The sequence below is a fragment of the Budorcas taxicolor genome, chromosome 15 (genome assembly GCF_023091745.1).
Source record: "Budorcas taxicolor isolate Tak-1 chromosome 15, Takin1.1, whole genome shotgun sequence".
Taxonomy (NCBI): domain Eukaryota; kingdom Metazoa; phylum Chordata; class Mammalia; order Artiodactyla; family Bovidae; genus Budorcas; species Budorcas taxicolor.
Window position 1 is genome coordinate 46,643,832 of NC_068924.1, and position 18,614 is coordinate 46,662,445.

Consider the following 18,614-nt stretch of genomic DNA (forward strand, 5'->3'; position numbering starts at 1 on the left):
ATTACAGTTTTTTATTCCATTTGATTTGTTTGTTAGTGTTTGTTAGTGTCAGTTGTTGAAAGTGGTTCTTTTCCTCACATATATTTAGCTCTTGTCCATAATTTGGAGCTACTGTGAAGGGTTTTTTTTTTTTTTCTTTCAAGTAATTTCACAGTTGTTTATATGAAAATGTGAGAAAGGAATCTCAAAGGCATTCACATTTCCCATCATCTCTGAATGTCTAATATCTACTCTTAAAGACGTTGAAGTACCTATACATCATGGAGAAGGTCTCGGGTGCCTTGCTTTCTTTTCTAAACTCAAACGAAACCCCTTTAGAAAGCCTGCCCTAAGTTCCTTAGTCCTAAGTGAATACACCATAGGGTTGAGGGAAGGGGGCATAATATTGTGCAGCACATTTAGTAGAACTGGAATCAAAGTAACTTTGTCTCTGCCAGGTGAGTTACTCAAATCACTACAACAACTGCATAAAAGAAGAGGATGAGGATGAGATGAGAGCTGCTGCTGCTGCTGTTGCTGCTGCTACGTCTCTTCACTAGTGTCCGAGTCTGTACGACCCCATAGATGGCAGCCCACCAGGCTCCTCCGTCCTTGGGATTCTCCAGGCAAGAACACTGGTGTGGGCTTCCACTGCCTGCTCCAATGCATGAAAGTGAAAGTGAAGTTGCTCAGTCGTGTCCGACTCTTAGCGACCCCATGGACTGCAGCCTACCAGGCTCCTCCGTCCATGGGATTTTCCAGGCAAGAGTGCTGGAGTGCGGTGCCATTGAGATGAGGGCTACAAGTGCTCAATGCTTTAGATGCAGCTTCAGTTGAGTTCAGTCTAAGTACAGAGTGCAAATCAAAGTGTATGACAATAGTGTAAGACTTAGATCATTCCCGATTCCAGATGCCAAAACCATTTGGCAAATGCTGTTTGGCCTCCTGCCATCACAAACCAGGCAAGTGACCACAAGATTAGAGCATAGGCAATGCTCAGTCTCATTCCTGGAGCAATAATTATGCTGGGCAGCAAGCACAGGTACTGGAATGACAAGCAAGCCATTCTGAAGCACCATGAACAAGGCAGATTTGAAGATTAAGCATTGGTGACAATTGATGGATGGTGAAGAGGGTGACAAATAGCTATGTATCTATCAAAAGCCATGCAGAGGAAGATACTAGACTCCATGCCAACAAAGCAGTGAAAGGCATAAATTTGAGCAAAACACTCAGGGAGGCTAATGACCCTGGACTCAAACCAGAAAATGGCTAGAATCTTGAGCATGATAGTGGTGGCCAGACCCATGTCCAACACAAACAGGATGCCTAAGAAGTGGTACATGGGCTGCTGAAGAGCAGGGTCCTGGCAGATGGTGGTGAGGATGAGGATATCAGCACCGACTGCTGAGAGGTAGGGTAACGCCATGGTAAAGAAAGCCAGTGTTGCCAACGGTGAATTCCTGGGAATCACATCAGCATGAACTCAGAGATCTGGAATTTAGAGCTATTGGAGACTTTAGGGGATGCAGACATATTTTCCTGAGAGTAAAACAAATATATTTTTTAAATTGCATTCTCTGAGCTTAATTATACTGAACATCATTTTGAAACAGTCTCTGCATAGCATAGTTTGTAGTTTGCTGTTAATGAAATGATTCTGTAGCACATCTCACAATAAATTACAATGAAGTTTTAGGACTTTAGAGTGAAAAATTGAAAGTGAAGGTGTTAGTCGCTCAGTGGCGCCTGACTCTTTGTGATCCTATGGACTGTAGCCTGCCAGGCTACTCTGTCCATGGAATTCTCCAGGCAAGAATACTGGAGTGCCTAGCCATGCTCTTCTCTGGGGATCTTCCCGACCCAGGAATCAAAGTGGAAAGTAAACACAAAAATAGCAATTATCAATATTGGTTACTCAGAGAAAATTCTTTATGAATCTCAAATTTTTATGTACATTGTCTTCAGTTATTTCAGATTGGGACCAACACACAAATATAGTTCTAGGGTTTGTTGTTGGTGTTGTTGCTGATTTGATCTTTAAACCTTTCATTTTCTTTTCAAAAATTCTGTGAAATCAAGTAAATGTGTTTGTTTTCTTCATATGTATCTTTCTTGTTTCAGACTATCATTAAGTGACACTAAGTAGATTTTGTAAATTCAGATTTTTTTCCTTTATGTATCATTTTGGAACATTAGCTATGTTTTCTTACTGGACCACTTGAACTTGTAACCAATATGCATTAATATTTGCATGTTGCAGATTGAAAGGGGAAAGCTCTCTTTGATGTTTGACTTTGTATGGCCTTCTGAGGTAGCCACAGAAAAATAGTTTAAAAGAAGTTAAATGATAATGACTAAATTTGTTAATGTAAGTATTCATATAGGAAGCAACCTTAGCAAATTATTATTTTTTAGTTGAATCTTAAAGAACATACGGGTTAGTTATTAGACTAATCTTTCACAGCAATGAGAAATAAGATATTCTTAGAAAGATTGGTGGGTGTGCAGGTGATATTGAGATTCTCATAATAGGACATGCATTTGGAGATGCACTTACTACTAGATAAGTCCCATTTTAGTGGCCAAAATAGAACTTGCAAAGGTTTTGCCAATTCCTGCCTAAACAGATAACTAAAAGTCATCTTTCTCTTTTCTTTCCTGGGAATGCCCATTCATATGTTTTGGGATTTGGTATTCTTAGAACCTGAAAGGATTCCTGAAACACAGTCTCTTATCTGCTTGGTTTTCACCCCATATACAACAGGATTCATAGTTGGAGGCAACAGTAGGTAAATATTGGCCATAATGATGTGACAAGAGGGAGGGACTGTATGGCCCCCAAAGCGATGGGAAAAGAAGGAGAAGAAGGCTGGGCTGTAGGAGAAAACTATAGCACAGATGTGAGCCGTGCAGGTGCTGAAGGCCTTCCGCCGAGCTTCTGCTGAGGAGAGGCTGACCACTGCCCTCAGGATCATGGTGTAGGAGACTGTGATGCACAGGATGTCAAAACCCCCAATCAGGAGGGCAACAATCAGACCATAGATGGCATTGACCCTGATATTTCCACAAGACAACTTGGCAACAGACATGTGGTCACAGTAAGTGTGGGGGATTACGTTGCCTCTGCAGTAGGGCAGGCGCTTGGTGAGGAAAGGGAAGGGAATGATGAGCAACACCCCTCTGAGAAAGGTGGACACACCCGCCTTTGCAATGACGGGATTTGTGAGGATAGTTGAGTAGCGCAGAGGGTAGCAGATGGCCACGTAGCGGTCCAGGGCCATGAGCATGAGCACCCCAGACTCCATTCCTGTGAAGGTGTGGACGAAGAACATCTGGATCAGGCATCCATCAAAGCTGATTTCCTTCAGATGAAACCAGAAGATGGAGAGGGCTTTAGGGACTGTGCTAGAGCACATGACAAGATCAGTTAGGGAAAGCATGGCCAAGAAGTAATACATAGGTTTGTGTAAGGAGTCCTCACAGTAGATGAGGTAGAGGAGGCCACAATTCCCTGCCATAGCTACAACATACATGGAGCAGAATGGGAAGGAAATCCAAATATGCACATCTTCCAGTCCTGGGATTCCATTCAGAATGAATGAGGGTGGGACCCGCTCTGTTTTATTCAGCATTAGCATAATCAAATAGACTTAAACTTTATGTGACTTTTCCTAGAGTAAGATAAAGACAAGAGAAAACATAGTTTATGGTTACTTTCTCTTTTTCTGTGTTTTAAAATTCTGTAGTTTATTTGATCAAACAGTCAACTTTCCTGAGTGACAGTGAGTATGTCTTCTGTTTGTTTATTGATTAGTTCATTTATTCACTCAACAAATTTTTATTAAGCAATTCAAGTTCACATCACAGACATTGATTCAAAATTGTTTTTTAAAACTAGTTTTTCACCCTCATAGATTTATAATAAAAGTAATTCTGTTATATCTTCTCTAAAGAGATTTTGGATAGAAAACTTCATTTGTTAATAAATCTCCCTGTGGATGTGATCTTAGTGTCCTTTAGTAACTATACCCATGAACCAGAAGATATGAGGACTTTAAAAATTCTTATTCTTCTTTAATAGCTGATCGTTGATATTTAATTATTAAGGCACTGTTTGAAACCTTTTGTAAATATTAAATTATGCATTTCTCAATGGAGATCGAGGTCTCACAAATCAGAAAAATTTTGATTTGGTTTTTTCACATTTAAATTGACTTATTTTTGCCTTTTCTTGTCATGGTCTATATGCATTTATTAGAATGCTCTTAATTTCTAATCAGAATAAGCTTTCAGTAATAGGTTGTAAGTGGCTAATCTTGTTTAGGATGCATAAATATATCAATGGTAATGAATCTTTTTTTTTATTATGTCTTTCTACCAATCTTTCTACTTTACCTTTAAACATTGTCCTCTGAGATTATCTGGTGTCTGTAGCAAAAACAAAGCAAACTCGTTTCACACTATTATACTTTACTAAAAGAATTCATGTACTTTGCCTTGATTATGCTTGTTTCTCTAGTAATATTTATCATTCAATAAATACACTGACATCTCCAATTTTTATTGTTTTCTCATTGGTTGTCTCTGATCTTTTGAATTTACATTTTCATATATTTCACAATGGAACACGTTAGTCGAGTTCTAGTAGGAGATGGTATAAATAAATGCAACTTTACATTTATATTTCTTACCTCACATTAAATATATTTCTCATCTAAGAGCAAATTAATTAATTCCAAATTCCATGCTTATGGCTAAATCTCATTTTCAATTTAAGTACTTGAGATAAGTAAATGCTACCTCATCCTTTTATTAATCTTTTAATTTCTCATATATATGTATTGAATATCTAAAATGTGACAATGTGGAGTAGAAGGGCTTCACTCATTAAGGACATCAGAGTTAATGGACAAAGATGCAAACAATTTATCACAGTAAACGTAATAATTAAAATAAAAGTATATGCAACCTCCTAAATGAGCACTAGACTATTAAAATGATTTTTATTGATGTTGATGGGATGTTGAAGGAGGAGTTGGTGATTATAAAGAAAGACTATGTTGAAGAGAAGGTGTTTGGTACCTATTCAGAAGGGAAAACATGTTGTAAAGCAGACACATTTATAAAAGGAATTCCAGAGAAAAGAATCAATATTCAAAAGTATGGAAATCAAATGATCAAGTCCGTGAGAAGTCACTGGGGTTGAGGGGACAAGTGGTAATTCAGATGCTTGACCAGGAAGTAAACCACAAAAAATCCTGCAATTATCAGATAATAGGAACTTCATTGTTGCTAAATAATAAGTGATAAATAATTCATAAATATCCAGAGAGCCATTAGTTAACTTCATGGTGCTTAGAAAGCATTGGGCACTGAAGAAGCTAGAATCCTCTCCTACCCTTCCCTTAAGAAATATGGTCTGCAGTGTCTAGGAGTCAGGTCAGAAGAAGGAAGGAAAAAATTTAGTGCTATTGTAGTGTCTGCTAAACAGGTAAGAAAAATGAGCTTCATGCAAGCCTAAGGCTGATTGCAAACAACAGATAATAATTTAGCCAGTGGGCTCTAAATCACCAAAAATGTATGTAAGCTTTATACTTGGAATGAAAATAATTCTGTGACCAATTTCCCAAGGAAAAAAGAATAGGTTTCTATTAAACACCTTAATAACCCTACAATTACCAGAATATGAGACAGTTTATCATATTTTCACAGAAACATGGTCAACTATCCTGATGGAAATCCCACCAATTTATAGGATAGAAAACTGGATTCTATAATTGATTTTTATAGTTCACTTAATCTCCTTGAGATTTTATTACATCTCAATTTTTCCAAGATCAGGTAGTACAAAAAGAGCAGTATAGAAGAGAAATATATAGATTTTAACCTTATCTTTTCATTTCTTAAAGATATGCATGAGGATAATTTCTATAACTTCCTTAAAAAACAAATTACTCATCCCTTTAAGTGCAGTTAAAAGTACTATTATAAGAAATACAGAGCCCAGAAACCAAATTCTGAAACACACATTAAGCCATTTAATTTATGGCAAAGGAAACACTATAGATTGGGAGAAAATACACCATTTTCTATAAGTATTACTGGATCAGTTGGATATACATTGTGGGAAAAGATACACAATTTGTTCATACAACAGTTTTTTTTTTTTTAATGTAGAGTTAAATGTGAAATGCAATATACATATCTTCTTTAATATCTGGAATAGACCACAAAAGGTGCTACCCACAGAAAAATAACAGTGTGATTTAAGTTAAAATTAACTTTTTAAATTAAAAAACACTGCCAAAAGTATAAAAGCCCAGGTCCAGACGGCTTCACAGCTGAATTCTACCAAAAATTTTGAGAAGAGATAACACCTATCCTACTCAGACTCTTCCAGAAAATTGCAGAGGAAGGTAAACTTCCAAACTCATTCTATGAGGCCACCGTCACCCTAATACCAAAATCTGACAAAGATACTACAAAAAAAGAAAACTACAGGCCAATATCACTGATGAACATAGATGCAAAAATCCTCAACAAAATTCTAGCAATCAGAATCCAACAACACATTAAAAAGATCATACACCATGACCAAGTGGGCTTTATCCCAGGGATGCAAGGATTCTTCAATATCCGCAAATCAATCAATGTAATTCACCACATTAACAAATTGAAAAATAAAAACCATATGATTATCTCAATAGATGCAGAGAAGGCCTTTGACAAAATTCAACATCCATTTATGATAAAAACTCTCCAGAAAGCAGGAATAGAAGGAACATACCTCAACATAAAAGCTATATATGACAAACCCACAGCAAACATTATCTTCAATGGTGAAAAATTGAAAGCATTTCCCCTAAAGTCAGGAACAAGACAAGGGTGTCCACTTTCACCGCTACTATTCAACATAGTTCTGGAAGTTTTGGCCACAGCAATCAGAGCAGAAAAAGAAATAAAAGGAATCCAAATTGGAAAGAAGAAGTAAAACTTTCACTGTTTGCAGATGACATAATCCTCTACATAAAAAACCCTAAAGACTCCACCAGAAAATTACTAGAGCTCATCAATGAATATAGTAAAGTTGCAGGATATAAAATCAACACACAGAAATCCCTTGCATTCCTATACACCAATAATGAGAAAGTAGAAAAAGAAATTAAGGAAACAATTCCATTCACCATTGCAACGAAAAGAATAAAATACTTAGGAATATATCTACCCAAAGAAACTAAAGACCTATATATAGAAAACTATAAAACACTGATGAAAGAAATCAAAGAGGACACTAATAGATGGAGAAATATACCATGTTCATGGATCGGAAGAATCAATATAGTGAAAATGAGTATACTACCCAAAGCAATTTACAAATTCAATGCAATCCCTATCAAGCTACCAGCCATATTTTTCACAGAACTAGAACAAATAATTTCAAGATTTGTATGGAAATACAAAAAACCTCGAATAGCCAAAGCAATCTTGAGAAAGAAGAATGGAACTGGAGGAATCAACTTGCCTGACTTCAGGCTCTACTACAAAGCCACCGTCATCAAGACAGTATGGTACTGGCACAAAGACAGAAATATAGATCAATGGAACAAAATAGAAAGCCCAGAGATAAATCCACACACCTATGGACACCTTATCTTTGACAAAGGAGGCAAGAATATACAATGGAGTAAAGACAATCTCTTTGACAAGTGGTGCTGGGAAAACTGGTCAACCACTTGTAAAAGAATGAAACTAGATCACTTCCTAACACAGCACACAAAAATAAACTCAAAATGGATTAAAGATCTAAATGTAAGACCAGAAACTATAAAACTCCTAGAGGAGAATATAGGCAAAACACTCTCAGACATAAATCACAGCAGGATCCTCTATGATCCACCTCCCAGAATTCTGGAAATAAAAGCAAAAATAAACAAATGGGATCTAATTAAAATTAAAAGCTTCTGCACAACAAAGGAAACTATAAGCAAGGTGAAAAGACAGCCTTCTGAATGGGAGAAAGTAATAGCAAATGAAGCAACTGACAACCAACTAATCTCAAAAATATACAAGCAACTTATGCAGCTCAATTCCAGAAAAATAAACGACCCAATCAAAAAATGGGCCAAAGAACTAAATAGACATTTCTCCAAAGAAGACATACAGATGGCTAACAAACACATGAAAAGATGCTCAACATCACTCATTATTAGAGAAATGCAAATCAAAACCACAATGAGGTACCACTTCACACCAGTCAGAATGGCTGCAATCCAAAAATCTGCAAGCAATAAATGCTGGAGAGGGTGTGGAGAAAAGGGAACCCTCCTACACTGTTGGTGGGAATGCTAACTAGTACAGCCACTCTGGAGAACAGTGTGGAGATTCCTTAAAAAATTGCAAATAGAACTACCTTATGACCCAGCAATCCCACTGCTGGGCATACACACCGAGGAAACCAGAATTGAAAGAGACACATGTACCGCAATGTTCATCACAGCACTGTTTATAGTAGCCAGGACATGGAAGCAACCTAGATGTCCATCAGCAGATGAATGGATAAGAAAGCTGTGGTACATATACACAATGGAGTATTACTCACCCGTTAAAAAGAATACATTTGAATCAGTTCTGATGAGATGGATGAAACTGGAGCCGATTATACAGAGTGAAGTAAGCCAGAAAGAAAAACATCAATACAGTATACTAACACATATATATGGAATTTAGAAAGATGGCAATGATGACCCTGTATGCAAGACAGCAAAAAAGACACAGATGTGTATAACGGACTTTTGGACTCAGAGGGAGAGGGAGAGGGTGGGATGATTTGGGAGAATGGCATTGTAACATGTATACTATCATTTAAGAAATGAATCGCCAGTCTATGTCCAACACAGGATACAGCATGCTTGGGGCTGGTGCACGGTGATGACCCAGAGAGATGTTATGGGAAGGGAGGTGGGAGGGGGGTTCATGTTTGGAAACGCATGTACACCCATGGTGGATTCATGTCAATGTATGGCAAAACCAATACAGTATTGTAAAGTAAAATAAAGTAAAAATAAAGATTTTTTAAAAATAAATAAATAAGAAATAAAAAACACTGCCAAAAGTATGAAAAATGAGTCACAGACTGGAGAAGATATTTGTAATACATAAGTTCAATAAAAATTAATATTCAAAATACCTAAAATACTCTTACAATAGCAATAAGAAAATGAGGGAGGGACAAATTACATAAAATATATATTTCACAAAAGAGGAAAAAAGTGACAATAAACATGTAAGTACTCACCAATTTTTACAATAATTTGGAAAATAAATGCAATCTGAATGTCTCATGGCATAGAAACACATACCAAACTAGAGAGTTAAAATGAAAAAGCATAAAAGATACCAAGTATTGGTGAAGACTTGGAATGACTGGAATTCTCATACACTACTGGTACAAGTGTAGGTTTGAAATAATTTTGGCATATCTTGATGGTGAGTGTACATATAGCCATCACATCCATTCCAACTAAAAATGTGTACATATTTTTGCCAAAACAAAGTCTTCCTTGGTGACTCAGACAGTAAAGCGTTTGCCTGCAGTGCGGGAGACCTGGGTTCAATCCTTGGGTTGGGAGATCCCCTGGAGAAGGAAATGGCAATCCACTCCAGTACTCTTGCCTGGAAAATTCCATGGACTGAGGAGCCTGGTAGGCTATAGTCCATGAGGTCACAAAGAGTCAGGCACGACTGAGCGACTCCACTGCACTATCAACTATTAATTGAATGATTATTCCAATATTATTTGTAGTATATTAGTAATCTAAAACTGGAAGATATCTAAATTTCTATTGATATCAGAATGGGTAAATAAATTTTGGTGTGTTCCCACAGTGAAACTTGATGACAATAGACAACCTATAACTATATGCACAATATGAAAAATATAAATCTCACAACTGTTAATTTTAAAACCTAAACAAAATAGAGTGTAATGTTTAACACCATTTACATTAAATACAAAAGTGGATCAAAGAAATAGGTGCTATTAACACAGAAGAGTGTTTTTCCCAGGTGTGAATGAGTGAAAAGAAGCATGAGGAAGAGGGGTCTAGTGACATGCTGGGAATATTATCTTTCTTGATCTAGTTGCGAGAGAGATGGGTTTCCAGTTGTAAAAAAATCATCAAGATGAAATTGTGAAAATTTCATGTGTATATTATGCTATTAAAATCAGAAAATCATATTGAAGAGAACATTGAAGGAGCATGCTGAAACATGCTACCACCTTTTTTTGTGTTGAATATTTGTATATTTTTTTCAGACTGACAGCAATTTTGGAATGCCTACAAAAATTAATGCTCTAGAAAACCACTGAGTGCCGCTAAATGAATCCTTTACTGTGTTCCATTGGAGAGAATATTCATTCTAACTTCCATTAATAAATGTAGCTATTTCAATGTCATTATCTATAGGGAATATAATCACTTTAAAATTCTGCCTCAGAAAGTGCCACCAAGAAATGACAGATTAGATTTGTTAAAGGTTTGTTTTGGAAAAAGTAAAGAAACACAGGTTGCACATATTGATACACACACCCTTCAAGGACTTCTCCTTGTGTCATTACAAAATCTAGGACAGTTATACTGACTGTCACAACACGCCACCTGCTGTTTTCTATTCATACCACATTGATATTCTCTGCTTTGTGATATGTGGTTCTCTGTCATTTTGGTGTTCATCTTCCAACCATCAAATATAGTTGATTCATATTCATTAAAAAAAAAATTCTTCAGAAAGAACTGAATGTCTCTTGAATGTGACAGTAGTGAAACATTCTATAAATAATTTTAAAATAATATAGTTATAAACTGCCATAATTAGAGGCAAAGAACTGATTTATTCAAATAATAATTATTTTCATTGTATTTAACTCATGGTGCTATAAAAACCAATTCATAGTGGGAATCCTCCACAATTCAGTAAAATTATTTATGTTAAGGACAGTTTGTATAGTTTAAAAAAAAGGACAGTTTGCATTTACATTAAAATCCCCAGTCTCTAACAACCACCTGATACATATCAGATAACTTTTAAAATAAATGAACAGACGGATGAAAGAAGAAATAAATAAATGAATAACATTTTATGTTTGACTTTGAAAATTTTTAAGTTATAATCTAATTAGTATTACTTGGAATGCATAAAATAAACTAGTAGAATAAAAAATAAAAAGCATCTTCCTTAAGATCTCTAGAGTCACACATATAGGAAACAAACATGGTTATCAAGGGGGAAAGGAGGGGAGGGATAAATTGGGAGATTGGGATTGAAATATACATATATTATTTATAAGATAACTGATATGAAATTTTTGTATAGCACAGGGAACTCTATTTAATACTCTGTAATGACCTATATGAGAAAAGAATCTGAAAAAGAGTGTATATAAGTATACATAGAGCTGATTCACTTTGCTATACATGTGAAACTAACACAATATTGTAAATCAACTATATCCTAATAAAAATTAATTTTAAAAAAAGATTACTAGAAAGATATACAAATAAATATTCCCTTGATAAAGCACGGAAACAAAATACAGAGTGGTAAGAATAAGATGACAAACACAGAACAAATATATTGGTTTGGTCAATAAAGATAAATTACTTAAACCATCTATCAATTTTGACATAATTCTAACTAACTGAAAAATAGGATTTCTACTCGTTTCTCCATCTATCTACCTTAAGGCGTTGAAGAGTTTCTCTTAACTGTGATGTTCAATATCTGCTTTGAACTGTATTGTTGTTGTTGTTGTTTAGCCATCCAGTTGCGTCCAGCTCTTTGCAACCCCATGGGCTGCAGCACTCCAGGCTTCCCTGTCCCTCACCATTGCCTGGAGTTTGCCCAAGTTCATGTTCATTGCATCAGTGATGCCGTACAGCCTTCTCATCCTCTGAAGCCCTCTTCTTCTGCCTTTGATCTTTCCCAGCATCAGGGACTTTTCCAGTAAGTTGTCTATTCGCATCAGATGACCAAATACTGGAGTTTCAGCGTCAGTATCAGTCCTTCCATTAAATATTCAGGGTTGATGATCTCCCTTAAGATTGACTTGCTTGATCTCCTTGCTGCCCAAGGGACTTTCAGAAGTCTTTTCCAGCACCACAGTTCGAAGGCATCAATTCTTTGGAGTTCTGCCTTCTTTATAGCCCAGCTCTCACAACCATACATGACCACTGGGAAGCCCATAGCCTTGACTATACGGACCTTTGTTGGCACAGTAATGTCTCTGCTTTTCAACACACTGTCTAGGTTTGTCATCACTTTCCTGCCAAGAAGCAATCATCTTCTGACTTCATGGCTGCAGCCACTATCCACAGTGATTTTGGAGCCCAAGAAGAGGAAATATGTCAGTACTTTCACCTTTTCCCCTCTGTTTGCCATGCAGTGATGGAGCTGGATACCACAATCTTAGTTTTTTAATATTTAGCCTGAAGCTGGCTCTTTCACTCTCCTCCTTCACCCTCATCAAGAGGTTCTTTAGTTCCTCTTTCTGCCATTAGACTGGTATCATCCGCATATCTGAGGTTGTTGATGTTTCTCCCTCCTGTCTTGATTCTAGCCTGTAACTCATCCAGCCCAGCATTTCACAGGATATCCTCAGGTTAAACAAACAAGGTGACAGCAGACAGTCCTGTCGTACTCCTTTCTGGATCTTAAACCAATCAGTTGTTCCATACAGCGTTCTAACTCTTCCTTCTTGACCTGCATACAGGTTTATCAGGAGACAAGGAATATGGTCTGGTATTCCCATCTCTCTGAGACCTTTCCACAGTTTGTCATGATCCACACAGTCAAAGGCTTTAGCATAGTCGATGAAACAGAGATAGATGTTTTTCTCTGAAATTCCATTGCTTTCCCTATAATCCAGCAAATGTTGACAATTTGGTCTCTAGTTCCTCTTCTTTTTCTAAACCCAGCTTTGACATCTGGAAGTTCTTGGTTCTCATAATGCTGAAGCCTAGCCTGCAAGATTTTATGCATGTCCTTATTAGCATGAGAGATGAGTGTGATTGTCCAATGGTTAGCACATTCTTTGGTTAGCACATTTTTTGGGAATTGATATGAGGGTTGACCTTTTCCAGCTCTGTGGCCACTGCTAGGTCCTCCAGATTTGCTCACATAATGAATGAAAAACCTTGAACTGTATATTGCATTGTAAATAGCAGTGCACAATGCAATATTGCAGCTTCTCTTGGAGTAAAAGGGTCTCTTGCCAAGAGTGAACAATGTCAGTTCAGTGCCTTAATAATTTCTCTGCAGAAAGAATAATTGCTTGTGTTGAAGAAAATCGGGTACTGGGGTGTGATCAGAGTTACTGGAATAATAATACAAACACAGGATTATGACCACTTATAAAATACATCTCTGATATATCTGTTGCCTATCTTCATCCTTAAACTTAATAGGTAATAGACGTATTTTCATTAGACCATGTTTAATCCTTGGATTCATATTTTTCTTTTCATTTGAGGGTTGTTTGCTCCATGTAATTTTTTCTATCCAAAATCAAAGTCATAAGCCTGTCTCTGTAGTACATAGTCAAGGCAAATTACATTATTATTTTGAGGAATAAGAAAAGAATCAGGGAAAAACAAGAGCATTTTTACCATCGAACTAATGATTGAGAACTATTTTTCTAACTATTCCCCTATTTCTCTTTGTCATGGGAGTGATTTACTTCTAATTTCTCTTTGGATAGAGAAATAACAGAAATAATCATAACCACAATGGTGCACTTGGGGAAATACACATTTTTCAAGAATATCCAATATCATACAACACTTCTGCCTTAAAACTGTGTGACTAGAATCAAAGATTTACTTCAGGAAAAATAATAAGCAATTGCAATGTTTCCATAGTCCTTCACTTTGTCTTACTGCCTACAAGAAAAAAAGAAAGAAAAGTAATCCTGCCATTATCATTTCTTTTGTATATATTAATTACCTTATGTTTTGCTTTTACAGCAAAGCAGTGAGCTGAAGGCAATCTTGTCCAAATATTCAGGGTCTTGGTTAAAAAGTACTCAAATCTTAGAATAAATGTGCTTGCATAGCAAGCAACCTCTTGCTTCCTTGCTATCTGTACTAACAAACTGAGCCTTTAAAGAAAATTGTGTGTTAAATGTCCCAAAGGGATATTTCAGAGAACCAAGACACAAGTGTTGATGTAGGAATCAAAACATCCTCTATAGGAGGAAGAAACAGAGTAAACACTTTCCACTTTTAGTGCTGAAATAATGATACACAAATATGTGAATACTCTCATATATGTGTGTTTGTGCATTAACATGTATATTTGTTAGGGGAGAGATTGAAAGCAAACACAAGTCATTTTAATGAAAACTAGGATTAAATATTTTCTTTTAAATATTTTATCTCAAATGTACATTTGCCTTTGGGGTTTTCCTGGTGACTCAGCAGTAAAGAATAGCCTGCAATGCAGGAGACACAGGAGACATGGGTTTAATTCTTGGGCCAGGAAGATCCCCTGGAGGATGAAATGGCAACCCACCCCAGTATTCTTGACCGTGAAGTTCTATGGACAGAGGACCCTGGTGGGCTACAGTCCCTGTGGTCACAAAAGAGCCTAACAGAGCTTAGTAACTAAATAGCAAGCAATATTTCTCTTTTACCCACTGCCCTTTGGAAAACATTCAAAAGCAATTGAGTATGGACTCTCTTTCATTCATACCTTGATTTATTTGTTAACATTTCTTCTTTATTCAGGCATTAGTTCATCTCCCCATTTAATAATGCTTATTGATAATTTTCTACTCTCCAAGCTAAGCTAGGAAGTCTATGAGCATGGCCCCTGGTTTATAAAGTTTACTTTCAAGTAAGGGAAGTGATCACCATTATGGTGGTCTAGAAAATAAAGTCTTGGACAGTTTAAGCTTATTATAATTACATATTAAGTTAGGAAAAATTAGATTAATATATATCCTTAGGATAATAATCATGATAATAGCAGTAATTTTAAAGATAACTGATTTAATTTTTATCTACTTAAAACAGATAATAAAAGTAATGTCAACATATATTGAATAATTTGGAAAAACAGGAGGTATTTTAAAAAGATATTAAAAAGCACCCACAGTCTACAACCTAGAGGAAACTTCACATGTATTTTATCCTGATTTAAAAAAAATACATGTATAAAATATAATTATATATATATTTATTATATATGTTTTAACAAAAAAATCACAATAGGCTACAGTATACACTGGTATTTTTATTTAACATTTATGAGTCCATTTTCATCAGAATTATTATAATTGAATAAAAGTTCATAATTTACTTAAAGATACCCTAATCTCATATTATAGATCCTTTTAAAAACTCTATAGCAATTGACCCATATGTGAAACTTTTACATTTCTGATCTGATGATTTCCTCAAGACAAATTCCTGTTTTGTATTGGAGTCCTTCTCTTCCATTCCAAAAGTCATGTGCCAATTTGATAAAAAACTGTTGTCTTATTGCCATTTAATTATGCTCTTGGTTACCTATTTAAAAAGCTATTTTAAACTTTTATATTTCTAGTTTTGATTCACTGTGATGAGAGTTGCTTGTTTCATTTCTCTCTACAGGGCTTGCTGATGGTATTGTGTAATCTCCTTTACAAGAGCATGATATTTTGTTAATTTTTCACATGCCCCTGAGAAGAATGAATATTGTCTGTTATTGGGGTATATGTCCATAAATATATCATTTATTAGGCTTACTTTTTGTGTATACTCTTGATTTACCTTGGAAGAAAAATAGTGTATTCACATCTTCCACTATTAGTTTTTCTGTTTATTTCTGCTTGCAATTGTGTTAAGCTAGAAAATAAAATGCAATCATGATAGGTATTTAATCCTCAAGAAGGCAAAAAAAATAAGAAGCAAAGGTAACAAAGAACACATGATAAATAAAAAAGCAAGTAAAAGATGATAGACTAAAGTTAACCATTTCAATAATCATTTTTAATAGTAACGGTAATGTTGAAGTAAAAAGACACAAATAGGTTAAAAGTTAAAGGATGAAAAAGTTACACAATGCTAGCACTAGGCAAAAGGGCTTTCCTAGGTAGCACAGTGGTAAAGAGTTTGCATGCCAAGCAGGAGATGCAAGTTTGATCCCTGGATTGGAAGGACTCCCTGGAGAAGGAAATGGCAACCCACTCCAATATTCTTTCCTGAGAAATCCCATGGACAGTGGAGCCCAGCAGGCTACAGTCCATGAAGTCGCAAAGAGTCAGACATGACTTAGCAACTAAACAACAACAACACTAGTCAAAAGATAGCTGAAGTGACTATTTTAATATCAATGCTCTTAGAGCAAATAATTTTACCAAGGGGATAAAGAAGGTCAATTTCATAATGCTTATGAGTCTAATAAGAGAAATTCAGAATACATGGAGTAAAAACATACAGATCTGCCAGAAAAATAGACAAATCCAAAAATACAAATGAAAATTTCAATTTCCTCTTTCTGTAATGGATAGAACAAGTACACACAAAACTATTCCAACCCTGGAGAAAGCTTTAAATGAGTACAATTGCATTTTCCACTTGAATCATTACTATTTCTGATACCCCTTTTTAAAATTAAAGTAGTAAATAATACCTTTTCCAGATCAGTTGCTGCATATCATGTACCTTGGACTTTTTTAACCTGTTCTAACATAGATACAATCTCAGACCCTGCAACTGCTACCGCGGCTGCTGCTTGATCGAACTTTCAGTAGCCTACAGCCATTCTCCAGGATTTAAGGGCTAGACTGGAGAATTAAGCCAAAATAGGATAGGGACAAGGCAATGGCACCCCACTCCAGTACTCTTGCCTAGAAAGTTCCATGGATGGAGGAGCCTGGTAGGCCACAGTTCATGGGGTCGCTACGAGTCGGACACGATTGAGCGAATTCACTTTCACTTTTCACTTCCATGCATTGGAGAAGGAAATGGCAACCCACTCCAGTATTCTTGCCCAGAGAATCCCAGGGACGGGCGATCCTGGTGTGCTGCCGTCTATGGGGTCGCACAGAGTCGGACACGACTGAAGCGACATAGCAGCAGCAGTAGCAGGATAGGGACAATCACTAATTTTAGGTACTTTAGATCTTTAGTGCAGCTCTGAGAATGTCTCAACCAGGCTACCAGGGAGTCCACAAGCAAAGTCAGATCATTAAAAAAGCGCCACTTTTGGCAGGAAGGACCTAGCTCAAGTTCCTCTACTTTGTTCAGTCTTGTCTTGGAACAGTCAAGGGAAGCGTGAACTTGGTGTGAGTGTCATGGCACGTTCCAATGTGCAGCAGTCAGCTGTCATCAACAGGGCTCACAAATCAGCTTCTCTTGAAGGCACATGTCCAAGGCCACCACACTAATTATGAGAAAACACCAGTCAATCCCAAACCTTGGGATGTTTTGCAAATGCCTACCATATCTCTTATAAAATATAAAGATCCAAAGTAAGGTGAGAAAAGCTTATATCAAAATGAAAACATAGAGCAATCAACTGAAATGTTTGGATTTTATCCCAAACCTGGAAAGATTCGCTACAAATACCATCATAAAGACCATTGACAAAATTTGGATGTGTACTGTGGATTAGATTATTGTAAAGTATCAGCATAATTTACCTGATTCTGTTGTATGTGTTATGGTTATGCAAGTAAATGTCTTTATTCTTAGAAATACACACTAAAATTTGTAAAAGTAAATAGTCATAGTCTCTCCAACTTACTTCAAAACTGCTCAGGAAAAAAATAGTATATAAATATACACATATACAAATGGAAAGAGAGAAAATTTTTTAAAAAATTGGTGCAAAATGCAACCTATTGGGAAATCTGTGAAAGAATATGCAAACTTGTTTTACTTTTACAACTACTCTATAAATATGAAATTATATCAGTAAAATCTATATCTAAATTTTGTTATTGATATTTACCTGGTAATAAATTATATTTTTCAGGATTCTGTAGTATATGTGAAATTACAGCTATTAAATTTGTGTTATTAATTCTTTCTCAATTCTAAGTAAATATTTATTTTGTGGTTAATTTTTAAGTGGATCCTTAAATTTGCATGTGCTTCAGAATCTAGAAAACGTGAATGTACGCCTAGCCACACTCATAGAGAAACAGAGAAAACTGACCTACATGAAGAGAAAATTGGGCTAGTTCTCTTTCAATGTCTCTCTCATAGGCACAGAGAAGGTAAGAGACCATGCTGCTCAAAGGCATAAAATACTTAATACGGGAATTCAAACTTCTGTGTTGGGAAGCCCAGTTTCACTTTCTCCCTGGCTTCTGTGATAAGCCACTGTACCCTCCTAAGTCACATACTTTTGGCTGATGTTGGTTTAAGGGAGATTCTGCTTCCTAAAACCAAAAGAAACCCTCTTGATTTCCAGTCTCAAGAGTCGACATTTGTATAGAATAAATGCTCGTTACATCTTTAATGCATTTGCTTGACTTTCTTTTCTTTATTACATAAATCCTTTATTTTGAAGTAATGTGTTGCTACCAAGTTACTTCAGTAATTAGAGTTAGAGTAACATCATAATTTTGAAAACCACAGCTAACA

General features: G+C 36.1%; 1 protein-coding gene and 1 pseudogene across 1 annotated transcript; both read right to left on the reverse strand.

Annotated features, from left to right (window-relative positions):
- Window positions 1–258: 258 nt before the first annotated feature.
- On the reverse strand, window positions 259–1,515 carry LOC128059857 (olfactory receptor 56B1-like; annotated as a pseudogene).
- Window positions 1,516–2,654: 1,139 nt separating this feature from the next.
- Window positions 2,655–3,620, reverse strand: LOC128060559 (olfactory receptor 52N4). The gene has a single exon (XM_052652961.1). It carries the CDS (start codon window positions 3,618–3,620, stop codon window positions 2,655–2,657), a length of 966 nt encoding a protein of 321 aa, XP_052508921.1.
- Between the last annotated feature and the right edge of the window lie 14,994 nt (window positions 3,621–18,614).